The sequence below is a fragment of the Vulpes vulpes genome, chromosome 1 (genome assembly GCF_048418805.1).
Source record: "Vulpes vulpes isolate BD-2025 chromosome 1, VulVul3, whole genome shotgun sequence".
Classification (NCBI taxonomy): domain Eukaryota; kingdom Metazoa; phylum Chordata; class Mammalia; order Carnivora; family Canidae; genus Vulpes; species Vulpes vulpes.
This window is the reverse complement of record NC_132780.1, coordinates 164,173,191-164,190,257: the sequence shown is the minus strand read 5'-3', so window position 1 is coordinate 164,190,257 and position 17,067 is coordinate 164,173,191. Positions and strand designations below refer to the sequence as shown.

Below are 17,067 nucleotides of genomic sequence, written 5' to 3'. Positions count from 1 at the left end.
AGAGAGAGCAGGAACAAGGGGGTGGAAGAGCAGAGGGAGAGGGCAACATAGACTGCCCTGCTGAGCAGGGAACCTGACATGGAGGCTGGATCCCAGGACTCTGGGATCATGACCTGAGTAGGAAGGCAGATGCTTAACTGACTGGGCACCACCCAGGTGCCCAGGATCTTATATTTTAACACAAAATAGATACTTTGATATAATACAAGCTCTTTTCACTTACACATGCCTGGCACATAGGTTCTCAATAAAGCTGCCATGTGAATGGCCTGTTCTTACTGGTATATGTTGGAGGGTCCTTTGGAAGACCAAAGAAAGGCTGAAGAGTCAGGTTCTCACTGGCTTCTTTTTTTTCAAGAGCTTAAACTGCACCACTGGGATTAATGCAGCAACGAAGAGGAAAATCTCTTAAAGTTCATGTCTTCTGATGCTGCAGGGAACCCAGAGGCTAGCTAGGAGTGGGAGACATCCTACACAACGCTGACATGCCGCGCAGTGCCACTAGAGGGGGGAAAAGATTCATGACAAACCTAAGAAGCTGGCACCTCCTGTTGAAACTGAAAGAAGTCTGCTCACAGAATTTTCTGAGCTCGGAGAAATAACTAAAGCGAAGTTAAACTCCGGGTAGACTATATCTATATATACACACAAACACATGTGCACTTATAAGGAAATGTAGGTGCATTTGTTGTGCTGCCATGAGTTAGTTATAAAATCTTGCAAGAGTCTTGTTCCAGCCCTCTAAATCAGGGTAACGGCATGACACATGAATATGCAGAGATAAGAGCGATTAGGAGACGACGGCGGTGACTGCGGCCGCCACCGAACAGATGGTGAGCGCGGCCGGCAGCCAGAGCGCGGGCAGGGCGGCCAGGGCTCAGCCGACCGGGAACCCAGGAGGCAGCGTGACTGACTGCGGGACGCCAGAGCTTCCCCAGCCCCGCCGCTCCCGGAGCTGCACGAATCGCCCAGGATGCCCGGGGCCCACCTCGTGTTCACTGACCCGGGGGTGCGGCCCCCCAGATTTTTATGAAACTCCTCTGGTCGTTCTAACGTACAGTCCGGGTTGAGAGCTTCTGAAATGGAGGTGGGAAGGGGGAGGAGCAGAATGATCTCCGTGCTCCCTGCCGCCAGGCAAAGAAGTGATGGGGTGCGTTTTGCTAAGTCTTCTCTTGTCACACCTGTCATACCCATAAGGCAGAGTGTCAGTGCGCTTAGGTGGCAGGCCTCCAATGAGAACCTGAATGTGTCCTGACCTCCTTCCCTGAGCAAGGGGTGAGGTTTCATGCAAGAAGTAGTTAAGAAGTTCCATTTGTTTTTTAAAAGGACCCCCCTTGGAAGGGAAAAGGGAGTGCAGGGGGCAGGGTGATTCATTCTTTCAGTAAATATTCTTGAGGGCCTGCCATGCTGTGCTGGGTTCTGTGCTAGGCGCTGAGGAGCACTGACTCCGCTGAAAAGAAGCTGGCAGAGTTGAAGGAGCCTCTAGTGATTATTTGTCTCCAGTTTCTTCTTCTCTCCAGTCCTTGTGGAAGGCAGCACTCACCGGGGCCAGGAGCTCTGACAGGATCCAAGAGCGTCATTTGTCCGGAGCCAGGAGCCCTTTAGATGAGCTCAGTGTGGCTGCTTCCCTAAGCAATGCCACAGGCGTGTCTGCCACGTGGGACTCAGGAATTCACTGGTGGATTTTTTCATTCACCTATCAGGCATTTATTGACTGCCCACCACATGCCGGACTCTGTGCGGGATGCCGGGGATACATCGATGAAGAAGTAAACCCTGTTGCTTGAGCACTTGCTGTCTGGTAGGGCAGACTGTGTGTGAGTGGAAGGGGTAGGAAGCTCAGGCTCGTGGGAGTGCAGAAGAGAAGGGTTTAACCCAGACTGGTGTAAGTGATAGGAAACAATTTCTTTCTTTCTTTTTTTTTAGTATATGTGCTGCCGAAGCAAGCACAGGAAACAATTTCTGGAGAGGACAGTCTTTTACCCTCTGTGCCCCCACCTCTGGGGATTATATTACTAAATTTTCCAGGCTGCACAAATGGTCCCTTATGCTCCCAGATCCTGTTTTGGTGTGATGTGTATTCTCCCTCTGACCCCTCTTCTTTGGCTACTTGGGTTGATTTACTCTACTGTCATGCGTTCCATAACACCCCCCCACCCCTTTCCCAGGATGGATAATTCTACCCCTGACTTCTTTCTCTCTGCAAGAAACAGAGCATCTATCTGCCTTAAAAGCAAGGGTCCTAGGGCTCATTCTGGAAGGGGATCCAGGGCCTTCAGATTACTAAAACTTCCCCAAGGTAGCCCTCTTTTGCCTTTCAGAGATTAGTCAGGGAACGATAATGATCACAGAGCAAACTTGTCAGATAGCTAGGACTGTGGAACTTGATATTTTTTGGTCACTATTAAAGGCATATGTGTTCTTTATTTGGATAATTTGTTAATGTTACTTCTCTGTTAATACATAAATATGATTCAATAATGCAGATTTGCATTTGTGTATACAGTATTTAGACTCTGAAAACCCTTCAAAACTAATTATAGAATTATATATCCGGGATCCCTGGGTGGCGCAGCGGTTTGGCGCCTGCCTTTGGCCCAGGGCGCGATCCTGGAGACCCGGGATCGAATCCCACATCAGGCTGCTTCTCCCTCTGCCTGTGTCTCTGCCTCTCTCTCTCTCTCTGTGACTATCATAAAAAAAAAAAAAAAAAAAAAAAAAGAATTATATATCCAAGACTTGTTTACCTTTCTTTCATCTTAGATTGGGCTACTAGCCAGTGACAAAGGAGCCCCAGGAGTTCCTGGATGCACTTACCAACCTTCTGGCTTTCAGTCCTTGATGGAGACATGTAAATTAGCATCACTTGTACACAGTCTATCTGATGTCCTTACCCCAGAAGGGTCCCAATTGGCTGACTTATGGATCAGGACCAGTTTTGTGGCCACACTGTTGGCACACTGGGTGTAATAATGCTTGCTATTATTGTGCTTTATATTCAAGATTTGGTAGGCTCTCCTATACATTTTTTTTTTTAAGGGCATAAGAAGAGTAGAACGCAAGCAAGAACTTCTGGGTTCAGGCAGTCTGCAAATGGTTAACTCTCCTCTTAGGTTTTTGTGAGCACTGATCTGGTAACTAAATTTGGGAATTTTGCTTTCCTAGGAGTATTAAAATTCTGCATAAACTTTAAAGTATGAAATGAAGAAGTAAATAAATAAAGTGCCCATACACATTGATTGCTCTTGAATATTTTTAGTCATAGCAATGAATAGGAGTTTCAGTTTAAATTATAACCAAATAAAAGGTTAGAAATTAGATGCTGCAAAGTGTGTCTTCAGTGAAAACACTAGTTTAATGCAGCCTCAGAGCAAAATGTGGCCACAAGCAATTATCTTCAAAACAGGAATAAACAAAAAGAATATTCCAGGGAATATATTAGCTGTTTTTAAAAATATGTGCTAAGTGATCCATAAAATGTTCTTCTTAACAGCATCCTTTACTCTGTAACATGCCATAGACTTGGCTGTCAAGAATGTCTTAACGGTGACTTGCAAACAAAGACTCATCACCTCTGCTAAAATAGCAGAGATGCTATCAGCAAAATTAAGAACGGGTGATGATTAAACAGCTTGTAGATTTAACAAAAACCCACAACGGCAAACATGTGCCTCTGCTTCTCTATTTGTGGAGTATTCTTGTCTGAATTATAGAGGGAGATTTAAGAAGGATTCAGCATTGAAAATGCATTGTAGGGGACAGTTCAGGGAATGGTCCCGCATATGCCCTTCAGAATAGGAAGAAAACAAGAGTAAGAAAACTGGAAAATCTTGTCACCCCACCCAGGGTTATAGCAAGGCCTGATTTGCATACCTGCCTGAGAAACTCTGACAAGTCATCACGGTTCTTCTCTTTGCTGATCAGATGGGAACAATTTGAGAAGAGTTGATGAGTCTTTGCTAGTTGCAAAGAAATTTTTGACATTTTATCTATGTTCTTATTAGAGTGAAAGATTCTGGTAGATAATTTAGAAAAATGTTCTGTTTACCATCTGGCTTCGAATCCTTTTGCCTCTATTGAATTTTTCTCCAAAGTCACTGATGACCTTCTCTTTGCCAATTCCAAAGGACCTTCCCACACTTTATCTTCTTGACTTCTTAGCAGCACTGAACACAGTAGAGCTCTGGGGCTTGGAGCACTGTCTGCTGGCCCCTCCTCTGACACACTGCCCTGTTGCCGGGCAGTCTGGCTGCTGTGTTAGTCTTCACCAGAGCCTTCTTTTGTCTGCAGCTCCCTAAAGCTTTATGAGCCTTAAATTCTGTGGTGACCGTCTTCACTCCCACATTTTCCTTGGAGTGACACTTCCCCAAAGCATCTATGTCTGTGCCAACGACTACCAAGTTAGTCTCCATTCCAGATTTTTCTCCTGGGCTTCTGGTGCAGGGCCCCACCTGCCTGCTGGGCCCCTGCCGTGATCCTGCAAATCAACAGTTGCAACAATGCACACTCTTCCCACAAGCCAGACTCCGTGTGGAGTCCCCTTCCCATCCCTCCGGATGTACCATCCTGATTCCTCCTGTTCTCTAACTCTGTCTTCTCCAACCAGTAAATATCCAAATCCTGTAATTTTCTCATGTCTGAAGAGCTCTGAAGTCTGTTCTTCGTGATTCTTTATCACGAATGGCTGGTCACCAGCAGATCCAGGTATTGTAACAACAGTGGTCCCTCTTTCAATTCGTTCCTTGCAGTTGGTCTTTGTTCTAAGTATTAGATTAAAGCACCGTCTTGACAGATTTATTTCTGTACTTAGCCTCCATGCGCCTTCCTGCTTGTTATAATGGCTCCTGCTCCTCCCTATGTTCTCTACCTCGTACCAGCACATATACTTTATAATGCCATCTTCAGATCTGGTTCTCAGCAACCGCAGTTCCCTCAGTCTAAACTCACACCCCTTATAATAACCTAGCTAGTACCTACAAAGCCACCAGATCTCTGCCTCAGATCCCCTTCTTCCAGAAAGCTTTCCTGGATGCCAGCCTCCCCATAAGTGCCAACATTCTGTCTGTCCAAATATCTTGGACTTCTACTATTTTAGTGATCTGTTGCTCTGCATCATAACTGACTGTACTTTGCTGGCAGCCTTTCCAGACTCTAAGCAGGGATCCATCATTCTTATTAATGTCCATCTTAGTGTCTAGTGCAGAGTAGAAGCTCCACGTTTGTTTGTTTGTTTGTTTGTTTGTTTTAGAGTGAATGAATTGATCCTTTGGGAGGAGATAAAGAGTTTATAGTCAGGCCTCTGTGTAGGTGGGGGGGGGGGTGGTGGCGTGGAGGAAGAGGAGAGGTAACTTCTCCCTTTCACAGTCCTTTTCTTGGGATGGTGCCTAGGAAGGCAGCAAGCTCACCTGCAGGAAGAAGAGGGGAGAAGTCTACCTGGGACATTGCCTCATGGTTGGGTAGAAAAATTGCTCTTCCAGCCCTGAGTGGCATTACTCTGAGTGATTCCCCAGCACAGGTGGTGAGGACATAGCTTCAGGCGGTAATAGGAAGTGCTTCCTGGGGAAGGGGGTGCAGGCAGGCAAGACCACAGACGTTTGTAAGTTGGGAGCACCCCTCAGAGGAGATCAAGAAGCACTCTTCTTCCATGACATACCATGGGAGGCAGTGGAGCTCAGAAAGGAGAGGGTCTGGCCTGAGCAGGCTGCATGCTGGGAAGGCAGGAAGGAGCCCAGACACCTGCAGGCTATACGAGCATTTATACAGTGCCCATCATGTGCCCAGCACTGTTGTAGTGCTCTGCAGATGTTAATTCAATTAATCCTCACCACCCTACAAGGTCAATACTACTGCCCTCCTCACTCCACTAATAAGGAAACAAGGCACAGAGAAGTGACATGGGTTGCCCAAGGTTGCACAGAGGCTATCATTTCTTGGATAACTTCTCTGAGCAGCTCCCAGGAGGGTGGGGGGCTGGGAGTAGAATTAGCTAATGGTTGGCTGCAGTTTCTTTCTTTCTTTTTTTTTTATAAAGATTTTATTTATTTATTTATTTTTTTTGAGAGAGAGAGAGAGAGAGAGTGAGAGAGAGCGAGAGTGTACAAGCTGGAGGGGCAGAGAGAGAAGCAGGCTCCCTACTGAGCAGGGATTGCTGACACAGGGCTCAATCCCAGGGCCCCAAGACCATGACCAGAGCCAAAGGCAACTGCTTAACTGATTGAGCCATCCAGGCACCCCTGGCTGCAGTTTCAACTGAAGATTTCTTTGAGTTTTCATCCCAGACTTTATTTATTAATTTTATTTTCTAGAAGGCTGGTTTGGTTTGGGAAATAAAAGGTTGTGAACATGTGAAACACAACATACATGGTGATTACTGCATAGATATATTAAGATAAATTAAGTATGTGATACAGTCAACAGTTTCTTGGTCATTTCTGTTCAGAATAATGAGTAATCTCCATTGGGTTGTTTGGTTATCTTTACAAGAACAACAGGTTGTATGATATTCTGATTCATTTCTTGACAACTGACAAAAATAGCTGTATAAAACAAGCTCACAAGAGAACAGTTGTTGAGGATCTCATTAAGAATGGGCTTGATCTTAGATAGAGTAATTCTATAAAAAAATGTGACTAAGAGGCAGGTAAGGTTTGCATTGGCATCATTTTAAGACAGAGCTCATTCTTCAATTGCCTAATAAATTCTTCACATAGTACTTCTATGATGCCTTGATATGCGTATCTAAGAATTTATCTAGCTAGTTCAGTATAGGAAAACAAATACAAACATTTCTTTTTATTTTTAAAGATGATTATTCTGAGAGCTAAAATAACAAAGACAAGAAATAATAAGTGTTGATGAGGATGTGAACAAAAAGGAACACTTGTGCACTCTTGGTGGAAATGTAAATTGGTGCAGCCACTGAGAAAGATAGTATGGATGTTTCTCAAAAAATTTGAAATGCCATACGATCTAGCAACTTTACTACTGATTATTTATCCAAAGAAAATAAAACATTAATTTGAAGAGCTATATGAACCTCTATGATTATTGCAGCATTATTCATAATAGCCAAAATATGGAAGTAAACCATGTGTCCACCCATAGACAAATAGATAAAGAAGATGTGGTATATATGTTCCAATACACAATGGAATATTATGCAGCCACGAAAGGGATAATATCTTGCTATTTGTGACACATAAATGAACTTAGAGGGTACAGTGTTAAGTGAAATACGTCGGACTGAGAAAGGCAAATACCATATGATTTCACTCATATATGGGATCTAAAAAACGGAACAAATGAATAAACAAACAAAAAGCAGAGTCTCCCCTATAAATACAGAGCAAAATTGATGGTTGCCAGAGTTAAGTGGAGTGAGAGGCTGGGCTAAAAGAGTGAAGAGGAATGGGAGTATGGCTTCCAGTTATGGAATGAGTAAGTCACGTGAATAAATGCAAAGTATGGAGAATATAGTCAATATACTGTAATAGTGTTATATGGTGTCAGATGGTAGCAACAGTTGGGGTGAGCACAGCATAATGTTCAGAGGAGTTGAATCACTATATCATGCACCTAAAAATAATGTAGCATTGTGTGTCAACTATACTCAAATAAAAAATTATTATAAAAATTATTATGTTGAAACTCTTATAATATAGACTTGGATATAACTTTTAAAATTTATGTATTATTTATATTACTTATTATTTTGAATTAATAATTTTATGTTAATTTTTGTGAGAAATACTGTGCAAGATTCTTACTTATGTAGTATTTACACAATGCCAACTACAAGCTTGAAAGGTAACAGCCAACCTCTTTAGATATTCCCAAATATCCAGATGTTTGTTATTCTGAGGGAACATATCTGAAGTAATTGAGGGGTTTATTTTTAATTTGAAAATTTTGATACTGTGCCTGAGAAAATATTTTTAAACAGTGAAAGGAAAACTAGTATCTTGCCATGTGTTATTTGATTTGTGTACCCTCAAATTTCATATGTTAAAGCCCTAGCCCCCAGCACCTCAGATTGTAACTGTATTTGGAGGCAAGGCTTTAAAAGAAGTGATTAAGTTGAAATAAGACCATTAGGGTAGGCCTATTAGAAGATGCCATTCTTATAATGGTGTCAATATAAGAAGAGGAGATTTGGACACGGATATGTGGGAGCATAAAGGAAAGACCGTGTGAGGACACAGTGAGAAAGTGGCTATCTGCAAGCCAAAGAGAGAAGCCTGAGAAGAAATAACCCAATTGACACCTTGATCTTGGACTTCCAGGGTCCAGAACTGTGAGAAAGTAAATTTCTATTGTTTAAACCATATCGTCTGTGGTATTTTGTTGTGGTGGCCCTAGCAAATGAATACATCATGATACGATGAAATGTGAGTGTGTAGAATGTTCAAGAGTTTATCAATTTGCTTGTCAATCTGTTTACTTCCCTGCTAATATCATGCTTCTATTTATTTATTTTTTTAAAATATTTTATTTATTTATTTGGGGGAGAGAGAGTGAGAGAGAGCACTTGCACAGGAGCACAAGGAAGCAGAGGGAGAGAAGCAGACTCCTTGCTCAGCAGGGAGTCAGAAGGCTCCTTCCCAAGACCCTGGGATCATGGCCTGAGCAGAAGGCAGACGTTTAACCGATGGAGCCACCCAGGACCTCCTGATCTTTCTATTTAGAAACTAATTTCTATGACTGAATGAAAAGAAATTTAACGTTGTTTCTATTAAATAATTAACAAGATACAGAACTTTTGTTAAAAATAAGTACCATCTTCACTCCCAGAAATGAGTTTAAAACACATTTCCAGCAACTTTGTGTACTCCCACTAAATAATATTTTGAGAATGATCTGTGATAATCCTGGAGAAATTATACAAAACTAAGTATTCCTCTGACTTTTAAGACATATTGTGGAAATGTCTAAGAATAGCTGTTGTTCATTACTATAAAAAGTGATGTCAGTTATTAAAAAGAAAAAAAGGTCTTAAAGTGCTTTTGGGTAACATAATCCAGGCAAGTTCAGACAGTGGCCTTAGTCATCTCAGATAATTTTTACTCTCAAAAACAACTAGAAATTAGAAAATGGTAGACGCTTAATAAATATTAATAACCCAAATAAGAACATCAATTTTGCTCTCTAAGGATGCAGTGGTTTTGTTTTCCATGCTGTCATCTTTGCAATGGAATGATTATTTTCTGTTAGACATCTTAATTTTTAATTTGGCTTTTAGGAGACTATTATTATTACTGTAAGAGCTACTGGAGGACAAAAGGCATAGTCAACTATTCATATTAAGTGAGCAAACGACCAAAAAATAACAAGGAAAATGCCAAAACCAAGTTGCTGTTTTAGAGATGAATAATAGATGGTTCACGCTTGCAGTCGGTAACATATATATTTTATATATATATACACATATATATAAAATACTACTTTTGGTGAGCTGTTAGAAATGGGTATGTCTGGCAAGAGACATTCTTGCCACCTGCTATACAGCTTATTTATTTAACTGAACTCAAGAAAAGGATACTTTTGCATAAGATTTAGGGATTTATACAAGCAAACTCCTTTTCAGAACTGACAATTGTATTGGTTGGTCTTCTAATCATGTATTTTTAGAAATTAAGTAGTATCAAGAGTCAAAGATTTCCAATTAAGTTATTAACTATTGAGTGTAGCTCTTGTGTTTTTAGAGAATTCACAAATTTAAGGGGAACTTAGAAGTGATGTTTAAAAAACCCACTAAGTAGAATAAAGATATGGGGGAGGAAAACATCCCCCTCCAGTGTCACAAAGGAGCAAGCAAAAAGCTTCAGAGATTCACAAAAAGAACATACATGTAAATAATAAAGTCCTATTAAAAGTAAGAACCGTGAAAGAATTCTGAAAAGCAAGGGAATTCTGCAAAGGACTTTACAAAAGTCAGGCAAGTTTCAAGAGGATGGTATAAAAGTAAATCTTAAGCTTCCGCTAAAGTGCTTAGCTAGCAGCATAAACCTATTTCATTTTCTTTCTTGCGGCTCACAATTCTTTTTATAGGTTGTGAGGCAAAAGCAGAAAGCTTCAGAAAGTCTTGGGAAATGAACAAATTGGGTTAAGTATGACTTTTAGGAAACCTAATCTGTTCCCATTAGATAAGATTTTATGGTACTTGTTGCAAGTCAGACCAATCTGTGGATGAATTGCCCCAACTTTGCTTTAGGGTCTTTGTGGGATATAATGAATGAATGTAAAGAATTTCAAGGTGACTTCTTGACCAGCAATGTCCAATAGAACTTTCTGCAATGATGCAAATGCACTATATCTTCTGTGCCCAGTACAGTTGACACTAGAGGCTATTGAGCATGTTAAATGTGGGTAGTGCCTTTGATGAACTGGATTTTAAGTTAAATTTAATTTAAACTAATTCAAATTTAACTAGCCTCATGTGGCTGCTGGCCATAATATAATGCAGTTCTAGATTCTTTCTGTCCCTTTAACTGAAGGCTTCAAACATCATTTTACTACAAATCCTTGGGTTTTCTGGGCTTAAATATTACCTAAGGCTTCTAGGCTCCCCAGGGCTTGGTTGATCAAGCCAACTGTCTAAACTGGGATACTTTGAGAAAAACAGGTAGTATCAACAATGAACAATTATGATGAGACAAGAGGCATAATCTGGGATTGTCCAGGACACATAAGAAGGTATGGTCCTCCACTCATAGGGTTTGTTGCTCAAGGGTTCTATTGGGAAGTAACTGGGTTCCACTTCACTTCTTTTTTTGGTTGTCATTACAGATAAGGTTTAAGTATCTTCTTGGGTATGCATTTTTATCAACCATGATTTTCTTTGCCTTAACAAACATTTATCAAAATCTTTATAACTAATTTCTGCTTTCCCAGTGATTCCCAAACATCAAGTAAAGCAATGTCTAATGATACAAAATGACCAACTAAAAATAGAAGTAAATAATCAGTCATGCTGATCTCAGAAATCAGACTAAGTATCTGGATAGCTAAGTTGGGTTGGATATTTTAAGTTTTCTTCCAGCTTTTTGGTAAGAGTAGAGACAGCCAAAAAGATCAGAGGTATTTCTTTGCAAATAAAGTCACTTGGAGTTCACTGACAGATTAAAATTCTCCCAAAGGGATTAAACGAGGCAGGCTGAGCTTGCAGCAGTTTATTTAGTCCAGATCCTAAATTTTGGAGGGAGTGGATCATGGAGATGCAAATGTAAGTTGCTTTGGGTACTCTTTTAGATTTTGCCATTGGAAGAGGAAACATATTAACATCAGCTTTTAAACTGAATATCTATTTAAAGAGTATTTAGAGCCCCAAATGCCTTCCTTGCCTCATCTCAGTGGATGGCTGCCAATTGTATTCTCATTCCAGCAGAAGTCTGGGGTTTTATTCTCTGGAGAGATCTCTAAACTGCAGGAGGCTGGGCGCATAACCTAACCCTAACCCCAACCCGAATCCTAACCCTACTCCCAAACTCTAACCCCTAACCCTTCACTATAAATAACCCTCTGGAGAGATCTCTGAAATGCAGGATACCAGACATACACCCTAAGCCTAATCCTAACCCTAACTCGAAATCTGAGAAAAAAAATAAGAGGTGGTATCTATCTATCTATCTATCTATCTATCTATCTATCTACCTACAGTGGAATGTTACTCAGCATAAAAAGAATGAAATCTTGGCCATTTGCAATGACGTGGATGGAGCTAGAGAGTATTATGCTAAGTGAAATAAGTCAGTCAGGGGAAGACAAATACCAAATGATTTCACTCATAAATGGAACTTAAGAAAAGAAAAAAAACAAATGATCATAGGAAAAATAGAGGCAAACCAAAAAACAGACTCTTAACTATAGAGAGAGAACACAATGATGGTTACTAGAGGGGAGGTGGGTAATGGGATGGGTGAAACAGGTGATGGGGATTAAGGTGGGCACTGGTGATGAGCACCAGGTGTTGTATGGACATACTGAATCACTATATTGCACACCTGAAACTAATATTACCCTGTATGATAACTAATTGGGATTTAAATAAAACAAAGGATCACCATTTAACATTACATTTCAGCCAGAAAGGAACAAGTCACTGCAGAGGACTTTAGGTTTCCCCCTTTTAGAACTGAACCTGTTTTGAATTAACCCAGTGGAATTTTTCTTTGATAAAAGAAACAGAACATGGAGCAGAGCATCAAGTCATAAAAATAATTTAAAAAATCCAATTGCATCTATACATGAAATGTCCTGAAAGCCACAAATTCTCAGGACAAGCCAATTCTCATGGAATCTCGCTGGCATGGCCTGCCATTTCAAATCCTGCCTCCTTTTATGACACACTTTGGGCCAAACACAGTAGAGTTTTGTATTAAGAAAATATATTTCAGAATTTAATAGGCATGTGAATGAATAGAAGCAGAGAAACTAATTATTTCAGGAAGTTTACCTGTAAGAAAAATAACTTAGCAATATAGTAATTCAAATAATCAGAGGTAGGTCTCTGACTCATTTTGTCAAAGGTTTTCCACCAACCTGATAGCCCGAATGACAGTTTTAAGTGGTGGGGTGAGGTCTTCTACTGATACATCACACTGGCATCCCTTCTCATCATATACATCATCAGTGCCAAGCGCTGTGTCAGCTGCAAGAGAAAATTGCCAGTTATATAATACCACCACCAGCAACTTAACACATGTTTGCTGAATCAGTCTCACATTGGAATAGGGGGGATCTCAGAGACTAAGCTTATAAATCAAGAGATGTATAAGGTCAGCCAGTTGTTTTTCCCAATATTGTTCCTTCTCCTGTTTTCTACAACCTTATTAATTTTATGTGATTTGACACAAATACCTTTCTGAGCTGTTTTCCATGGGGAAGATGGAGCTGTTGACACACTGTCTTTCCAGTAGTGGTGATGGATTTGTGTTGATCCACCCATGCTCTTTTGCCCAGTTCTTTTGGAACTAACTGCCAGCATTTAAATAACAGCTGTTTTGAGTTAGGCAAACAGTCTTTGGATACTTAACTAACTGGCCTGTAAATATAGAGCTTGAAGCCCATGACATTGACCCCATTAGCCCCATGCCCCAAACAAGTGTGTAAGCAGCCATGTCCAAGAACACTGACTACTTATCAGTTACTGGGCACAGGCAGCTCAGAAGAGAGATTGCTTAAGATAATACAGCCAAAGCTGAGGAGATTTTCAGACTGGAAAATAAAATCAGTTTCTAATAAATGGAGCAAATTAATTTTCGGGTTGATTGCAAAGTTTAGAAAAGGGGGGAAGGGTTATAATAAATACCAAATTAATAAAGATTTATAAAATCCATAAAGAATAAACTCATGTCATTGCAGCTTTGTTTTTGGAAATAGGAAATTGAAAACAAGTAAAAAATTCTGGAATGGGTGAGTGGGTTAAATAAATATTGGTATGTTTATATAATGGAATATTAGGAAGCTGTTAAAAATGACGTTGAAGGCCAATGACTGAGAAATGTCACAAATTATTATTTTTTAACAATCTATATATCTATCTGGGATTAATAATGATTTTATTCTTTTTCCTTGGCTATATTTTCTAAAATTATTACAATGAACATGTATTACCTTGGTAATCAAGTAAATAAAGTAATAAAAACACACTCATGAGAGACAAGTTACATAGCTTCCAAATCCTATTTAAGCCTCTTTAAAGTTGAGATACACTAAAGCACTAATATTTTTTTCTGTTGCCTTTGGTCTGTGCAGTGTTCATTTCCTAAGTCATGAAAAGAAGAGAATTTGCCATGAGTTGTCTGGGTTGGGTTCAAAATCCTGAAAGGCTATTAGAAGCCCATTCACTGAAGCAGTGCTTATATTTGGACTGCAGCTGGTGTATCACTGAGTGAAGCTATTTACTGTGTCATTGCTCAGTTTACTGAGCGGCCAGACTGGAAGGATTGGCATGAGGAGAGATATAGATGGGTCCTCACAGCCCTGCTTTATGGTCCTTTTGGTCCTTCTTATCCTCAACCTAGTAAGAGGAAGAGACAGAGCTACCACCTCACAATAATGAAGATAACAGCAACTACTCTTTGAAATTCATGCCAGGCACTTAAGGGAAGCTTCTGCAAATGTTAGTTTCCTTACTTAGAGCCACTCTACAAGTTAGTGGTGATATTATGCCTGGTTTTTTTTTTTGAAGCCAAGATGGAGGCTCAGAGAAGGTTAGTATCTTACCTTAGGCCACAAAGTGGTCAGTGGAGCGAGTGAGTTGCAGAGCATGTTACTAAAATCCAGTTCCCCGAGGCTCTTTACATTGTATCCCCCAGTGTTAGGATGCATTCAGGGTTCCAGCGTGGGCTCAGCAGTGGCATGCCATGTGTCAGGGAAGAGCAGGGGAAAGAGCTCCCTGCGTGTGCTGCCTTGTCAGTGCAGCCTATCCCAGCTTATAACTTCTCTCCAGAGAAGCTTGCCAAAGTTTATTTATTTATTTTTTTTAATTTTTAATTTTTTTTATTTTTTTATTTATGATAGTCATACAGAGAGAGAGAGAGAGAGAGAGAGGCAGAGACACAGGCAGAGGGAGAAGCAGGCTCCATGCACCGGGAGCCCGACGTGGGATTCGATCCCGGGTCTCCAGGATCGCGCCCTGGGCCAAAGGCAGGCGCCAAACCGCTGCGCCACCCAGGGATCCCCTTGCCAAAGTTTAAATGAGAGTACACATATTAACTCTATCTGACACTTGGTTTGACTCAGGGATGAGATTGAGGGTAGCTGGCCCATTTCATTCGATTGACCACCTACACAACCTGGCCCTTTGAGTGCACAACAGGCTCAAAGTTAGATGACATTCTTCTAGGGACTGTTTGCAATTTCTTCCTCTGATTCAATCCTAACTTGCTCTCAGTTGGTATAGTAGGCTGCATAGTATGGCCCTCAAATTCACGTCCACTTGGAATATTAGAATATACTTTATTTGGAATAAGGGTCTTTACAGATACAATGAAGGTAAGATTCAAGATGAGATCACACTGGATTAGGGTGGGCCCTAAATCCAATGGAAGTGTCCTTATAAGATAGAAAAGGAGAAGGTACAGGAACAAAGCAAAGATGGAAGCAGAGACTGGACTGATGCATCTATAGGTCAAGAACACCAAGAATTTTGTGCAACCACCAGAAGCTGAGAGAGACATAGCATGGTTTCTTCCTCCAAGACTCCTGAAGGAACCAACCCTGATTTCAGTCACCCTGATTTCTTGAACTGTGAGAGAATAAATTTCTATTGTTTCAAGATACCCAGTGTGTGGTCATTTGTTATGGCATCCCTAGGAAACTAACACAATGGGGAAAATTTTTCTTCATTGTTTCCAAACCTTCACTCAAGGACAGTAATGATAATGATAATAATAGTAGTAAGTGCTTTGAGGGAAATATAATTATGGGACAAGAATGGTTTTTTTAAAAAAATATTTTATTTATTTCCCCATGAGAGAGAGACACACACAGAGAGGCAGAGACACAGGCAGTGGGAGAAGCAGGCTCCATGCAGGGAGCCTGACATGGGACTCCATCCCGAGACCCCAGGATCACACCCTAGGCTGATGGCAGCACTAAACTGCTGAGCCACCTGGGTTGCCCTGTGTCAAGAATGTTAATTGCTTCAAGCCCCCACAAGAGGTATGCATGATTATCCCCTATTTTACAGATTATGAAAGTAAGGCATAGAAAGCTAAGAAACTTGCTCAAGTACAAATGAAGAATAAGTGATAGAACCAGAATTTAAATCTTGGCAGTTGGGTTTTGGAGCTACACTGTTCAACACTGCCTGACTTTGAGTCTCCCTTCTGCCTCCTTCCAGATTTGTCTTTCTTCTCTCTTATTGCCATTTGGATTCCCTTCTCTTGCATTACATTTGCATCCATGTGGCTGTGTGCAACTGGCTCTCATGGTCTCAGGTGAAGTGACCCCAAACACTGAGTGAGAATTGTATTCAGGGGAGCGTGCTTACCATGGCCATGTGCTAAGCCAGTGCATACCCTAAAGGAGACTTAGGAATACACCTACCCTGGGGTTGCAGGAAGGGTGTGTGTGGGGTGAGAGATGCAGAGGGCTCACATATAGGTTGGATGGTCACCAGGTGCCATTATGGAACCCTTTGAGATACCCAAATGTTAGCTCCCTAAAGGAAATATCAGGTAACACACTTACCAGAATTCCTGGTACAGGATTTACAGAAGCATTGTTTTAAAGATTTGTTTATTTAGAGAGAGAGAGAGAAAGAGAGTGAGAGCATGGGGGAGGGGCAGAGGGAGAGGGAGAGAGAATCTGAAGCAGACTCCACACTGAGCACATGCCTGACATGGGGCTCGATCCCATGACCTTGAGATCATGACCTGAACCTAAATCAAAAGTCAGACACTTGACTATGTCATCCAGGCACCCCCTTTGCAAAAGTATTTTATGCTGCCTTTCAAAAAAGAGGCATGTGACTGCTTTCCCTCATCTGAACTCTAGTGAGAGGCACTTCTAATATGGTCCCATTTTTTATTTCAGAAAACTGGGGAACACTGGAGAGGCTACCAGGAAGGTGGGAGCATCTCACTCTATTGGCATCTTGCTTTTCATTATTAGGTTTTGTGCAGACCAATGCTCACATGACCTTAGACACCCATAACCTACGTCTCCCAAAATGCAAGGGCAGAGAGGTAGATGTGTGGTTGGAGAGCAGAGAGCCAATGTTGGCTGAAAATGTAGCCCCACCCAGGTGCCTTAAAATTCATTAAGGGTTTTAAGCCTCTAGGAATCATGTGAAAGACATGTAACATGCTATTAACTTCCCGGGAAAGAAAATAGACATCTCAAGATAGTTATGAAGGAGAAAGACTGCATTTTCCCCATTTTTGTGGCTTTAAAATAAGGAGAAAAATTTCCTAACTAAGCCCTTGCTTTAATATATGCTAGCAAAGATATAGTTCCTATTCATTTGTTCTGAACAAACCTACAAAAAGTATTTTTTTAAGACTAAGAATTTATGTCTTGAACAATCAAGTTATTGATGGTATAATAGTATTCCACAATAAG

General features: G+C 40.9%; 1 protein-coding gene across 2 annotated transcripts in view; it reads right to left on the bottom strand.

The window, feature by feature from the left end:
- KCNQ5 (potassium voltage-gated channel subfamily Q member 5) overlaps positions 1-17,067 on the bottom strand; it is a 509,851-nt gene that overhangs the window by 14,144 nt on the left and 478,640 nt on the right. For both annotated transcript variants that reach the window (XM_072735385.1, XM_072735394.1), the window contains one exon: positions 12,538-12,646. In XM_072735385.1, coding sequence (XP_072591486.1) covers positions 12,538-12,646 — 109 coding nt within the window. The remainder of the gene's footprint in view (positions 1-12,537; positions 12,647-17,067) is intronic.